Source organism: Cynoglossus semilaevis, chromosome 5, assembly GCF_000523025.1.
Source record: "Cynoglossus semilaevis isolate Cse_v1.0 chromosome 5, Cse_v1.0, whole genome shotgun sequence".
NCBI classification, from domain to species: Eukaryota; Metazoa; Chordata; class Actinopteri; order Pleuronectiformes; family Cynoglossidae; genus Cynoglossus; species Cynoglossus semilaevis.
The window spans coordinates 11,289,222-11,294,677 of NC_024311.1; the positions used below are offsets into that span (position 1 = coordinate 11,289,222).

The 5,456-nt window shown below is 40.7% G+C and overlaps 1 protein-coding gene across 1 annotated transcript in view; it reads right to left on the minus strand.

Moving 5' to 3' along the window:
* Positions 1 to 5,456, minus strand: part of scml2 (Scm polycomb group protein like 2) — a 21,510-nt gene that overhangs the window by 7,184 nt on the left and 8,870 nt on the right. The window contains exon 8 of the mRNA XM_025055668.1: positions 48 to 256. Within this exon, the coding sequence (XP_024911436.1) occupies positions 48 to 256 (209 nt within the window). The remainder of the gene's footprint in view (positions 1 to 47; positions 257 to 5,456) is intronic.

A 5,456-nucleotide genomic window follows, 5' to 3' on the forward strand; every position in this document is an offset into this window, starting at 1 on the left:
CTGCTCTGGGCGCGCTTGGGGGGGCCCCCTTCCCCGGCGGCGGGGCCAGCCGCTGCTTCGGCCGCCGCCTTTAACAAAGCGATAGTCTGAGATTTGGGACGCCGACCTCGGACGCCCTTGCGAACAGGAAGGGGCGGCAAAGGGTTGGGCAGTCGGTACGAGGTCTGCATGGAGGAGGAGTTGGAGGAAGAGCGACGCGTAGTGAAGGAGCCTGAGGTGTTAGACTGAGGAGCAAGGAGCGCACCAGGGAGGGTAACTGTGCAAAGAAAACACAAGAGAGAAAAAAAACAGACCAGATGAGAACGAGTTAATTCTCTCTTCAGCAAAAAACCCCAAAAATAGTTAAATATTCTAGAATATTCAGTGCTTCAAAGATGGGAGAATTAAAACAAATCCTAATCTTTAATTTCATTTTAGGTTTAATTTAATTAAGTATCGAACCTTAAATGACCGGTAGGTAGTACCACGGAGTAATACTATAGGTCAGCAAGAAATCATTTACAGCCAAAATTATGTGACTTCTGTAGATTTGTTAGTGCTGCTGGCCAATCGGTGAGCCAAGTGGCAGCTGTGGAAAGTACAACGGGTTGTACTCAAAATATGAAAGCCAGAAACTAAAAAAACATCTACAAGGAAAAACACACTTTTGTCTAAAGTCTTTGTGTCGAAAGCCCGAAAAATAAATATTTTTTTTAAATCCTTCATATTTTTAAGAACACGAATCTGTAAAAAGCAGACTCAAACATTACAGAAGTCTACTTGTGTTTCAAAGCTCAAATTTCATCAAATTCTTCACAATAATATCCACTAATTACATTCATGATCTCTGCTACTTGAAGTCAACGAGTGCACCTTGGCATTCTTTAGATGTCCTGGTTCACCAATGATAAACTAAAAGGTTGTCGTGCCACTGAGCTCCAGAGGAGCGTGTGAGAAGATAAAACCTAAGCCTGAAGGTCAGTTCAGAAAATGTCAGTGAAAAAGAGAAATGGAAAAATGTGAAGATTAGATCAGAGAGCGTCACACAGTGGAGGAAGAAACCGACACCATGGTTACATGTTGTCAACGAATGGGAGGGTAAAGGTAAAGTTCACGTTTTTAAAAATAAAATATATATTTTTAGAACCTCCTAAACGCTGGTTATACTCTGCAGACAGCTTGCAATTATATCACATCTAACTCCATGTATCAGGATATGTCTCAATAATATATATGATGATGATATTTATATTTTCAGGGAAATTAAAAAGGGGAGAAAAACCCTCACAATAGAACAGGAGCCCTGTGGACTGACGAGGTCTCAGGGTTAAACCCCCCCCCCCCCCCCCACAATGAAACCAGAGCCAGAAGTCACTGCCCTCAGAGAATTCTTTAATCCTTCAAATTCCAGCAGCAGAAAAAAAAAAACAATCGAACAATTGATAAAACCGCCTGTAAACAACCAATTTTCATGAGCTTAGTTGTACATCATCCCATTAAAGTTCAACACCACTGTAAGACTCCTCTGAATAAAATATGTCAGGGACTTGTATTTGTAATTATAACTAGGTTTTGGAGAGGTCAAGGAGTTTTAGCTTTAGCGTGACTACATGATACCGTCACACAATCATCCCAGGCTCCATGTGAAAGGCAAAGAGCAAAATAATGAGAACAAGGAAGGGCAGAAAGGAGACAGATAACCTCTCCAATTTCATTACAAATGTATTGTTTATGGAGAGTCGGGGCCTGTGAGTGCATGAGGACGTCCTCAAGGGTCCGGGGCTTTCATTAGAGGGACTGAGGTGGTATAGAGCGACTATAGAAGGTTTTCAGTATTCTCCCAAGGGCTAGCCGTTGCTCCCTGAAAGCTACTTAATTGGGAAATGGGTGAAAGTTGGCGTGGAATAGAGCAGTGTTGGGTTTCCAGGGGGCAAGAGTTCATTTTCTCACCAGGACCCAACCTGGGCAGACACCGGGGTGCTCAACTCACACCAGCCCAAATGACAAATGCTGAACACATTTTTAATATATATATATATATATATATATATATATATATATATATGTATAAAATGTAGATGTAAACAAACAGATAGAGATACAGACAGGCAAAAGATGTAAACAGATTGACAGATAGCTGAAATATTCCGACAGATGTAAATACATACAAATGCATATATATATATATATATATATGTTTCTACATCTTTCTATCTGTCTTTGTATATATATAATGACAGATAGAAAGATGGAGAAATATAAACAAACATAAGTACATATGTATATACATATATCGTCATATATATAAATACATAAGAAAAAATATATAGTCATTTAAATTGAAATATGATTTGAAAAATATATTCAAGTTATCTTCACATGAATGCAATTTTTCCTAAACTCAAACTAAGGATTAGAATATGTTGGAATATGTAACAATGCCAAAAATCTCAGCAGACATTGAAACAAAGCATCGCTAGCACAGATACGACGCAACAAAACAAAGGCATATGGTTCTGATCAAAAGTGTAAAGTTCAACCAGTTGACCTATGAGGGCTACAGCCTGAGGAAGCCCGTGTGCACGTATGTGTGTGTGTGCACGCCAGAGAGTGTAAGACATGAGTGTGTGTTTAGTACGCACAAGAATGGGGTTGATGCAGAGTGTGTCTGCTGTCTGGGGCTGGGGGGGAGGGGCGCTGCAGAGTTACCACTCATCTAATTACAACCATAACTTACACACACACACACATGAATAGGTTTTCTTCTGTTTATTGAGCACTTCTCAAGACAGAACGCATCTCATATCCTGGTACCTCACCCTCAACCTCGACTGTCACAAATACATATCTAAGTTCTACACTATGCCAAAAACGGAACTCCTAAGTAGCCTTTCACTAAGTGGGTCTTCACGTAGACAAACCGTGACCACAACAGTAGAGGTTCCACCAAAAGGTTCGCCACAGGAAGCTATACAGGGAACACACACACTCACACACACACTCACACACACAGGGTGTTCTCATGCAATGAAGGTTCAGGTGTAAAGGTGCCACCTTCAGCAGAGGTGGAGCGCTAACTCAGACAAAGTATAACCACAGCTACAGTCTTCTCTGGCATCGATGCACAACTTCCACACAGACGTGTCACTGGAATAGAATTCACCACTTCTGACTGATGTGTCAACGTACAACGTTAGTTGATCAAAAATCACTTCACAAATGTTCAGTTTTGGGTCCAACGGTGTGAGCCAATCTGTTAGTACTTTGATGAACTTTCATTAGAAGAGTTCTGGCTAATAGAATTCCAATTCTCATTGAATTGATCTGTGGCAGAGAAGGGAAAGGAACACTGACTATTTGAAATGTTATACAAAATAGTTATATTTTGTATGTTGTGCAGTGATATCTGATGTATTTAAATACACTTCAGGGTAGGGATGGCTTTCATGGGGTGATTCTCATGTCCGATACTGACACTGCAACTTTCAGCATCTGAAGATACCTTCTTTTCTCCTTCAGCAGCTGCTGCAGACTGTTGTTCCTGTTTACTGTTTATTAAGCTGAGTATCTTGGTTATAAATATATAAATTATTATAAATATAAATTATTTCTCCCAGCAAAGATTCATTTAATAATATTAATATAATAATTTAGATAATAATGCTATGGTGCTGCACTTTTTCATAGCAGATAATCTAAACCATGATAACAGCACCCCCTGCAGAAGGAAATGAAGCTACATTATGTGAGTTTTTAGATAGATAAAATAGATGCTCAACCCTGTCCTACTGAGAAACACTGATGTAATGTCATCTCCAAGTCTATTTAATCTGCTCTGGTCTGATCTGTATATGTATTACAATCAAAACAAGAAAAAAAAACCCACCAAAAAAGCCACTGTAGTAACTATCAGGTCTCTTTCTATATATGATTTATCTGCTATTGATGTCAATTTGTTACATTTCATGAAGTACTGTATAGTTAAGGACAATTTGAAAAAGTCTACACAAATGTGACCGTGAATAGAACGTGTACAAGGAAATATAGAAAATTATGAAAATGATAATGACATGTTTTGTTCCACAGACAAAAGGAACTTCATTAAAGAACAAATGTGTAACTGAACAGAATGTGAGAACAACTACAGCTAATTCAACTTTAGCTTTTTATTAACCACAACGTTTAAACTCAAAATCTATATATGACCCTTTCGATCTCAAAAATATCAAACGTAAACATTTCACTCACCAGGAAATCCTCTGCAAGAAAAAGCAGAACTTCACTGCTGCTGTTGTGGCTTTTTTTTTTTTCGCAGAAGCAGCGGCAGCAGCAGCAGCAGCACATGCAACAGTGTAAGTGTAGAGCGACAATGCTGGTCAATGAGCACAGTGGCTTCCTGGTTGTTTCTTTAGAGAGAACTCTTTGTCATGAAGCCGGTGCTGCTGGTCTTTCCTCGACTCCTCCTAACTTCCTTGTTGAATCTCCCTCAACATTTAAACTGTTCTTCTGACTCTGGTTCTTCCTTTCGCCTTCTCCCAGCACTAGTCCACAACAAAGCCCTTACTGCTGCTGGTACTGCTACTGCCGGTTAAAGCAGAGCTCTACTACAAATGAATGAGGAGCAGCAAAGGCAGGGGAAGGAGGAGGAGGAGGAGAAGGGTGTGTGTTTAGATTTGCATAGAGGTTGGATTAGAGAGAGGGAGGCATGGATAGCGGATTAGGTGGGAGGTTCGTATGGATGGGGGAGCGGGGGATTCAGCTCTTTATTCCTGTTATCTGTAGGCCTTATCGACAGTCTGCATCAGTCAACTGCTTCTCAGCAAGCCTCTCAGAGAGGAGGGGGTGGCAGCAGGGGGGTAAATTGAACCCCAAATGAGAGCATGGGGGATGGGCAGAGGGTTAGTGGGTGAGGAGGGGAAGGTAAAAGGTTAGAATGGCTCAGTTGAGTCCTGACAGAAACAGGTGAAAGGGGCAAAACTATAAGCTTTCCGTGAAAACACACATCTGCACCAACAGATGCGCACGAGTGCACACACACACACAGTCTGGTTTTTCATGAGTTGTGAGGACTTCACACAGACATTATGCGTTCCTTAAACCCTCACCTTAACCTAAAACCATTCTAAATGTATGTCCTAATCTTAATCCTCACTCTAATCCTAACTGTAATCTAATCAAAATTCCAAACTAAATCCTATATCTCAAAATCCCCTTTTTCCTCGAGGGGGACCTGAAAAAATGTCCCCACAAGGACAAAGGGTTTCCACAACGAAGGAGGGCAGAAGGTTTCCACAAAGCAAGTTTTTTAAAAAAAAAAAAAAAAAAGGCCACACAAGTATAGCTATACCTACCTACCATCACACACACACACACACACACACACACTGTTCCCTGTAGACCCAACAGTAAGTCGCCCCCGCTGAAACACAAGGTTACTCAGATGGCCAGAACCCAGGTCAAGAAACAACATGGTAAAA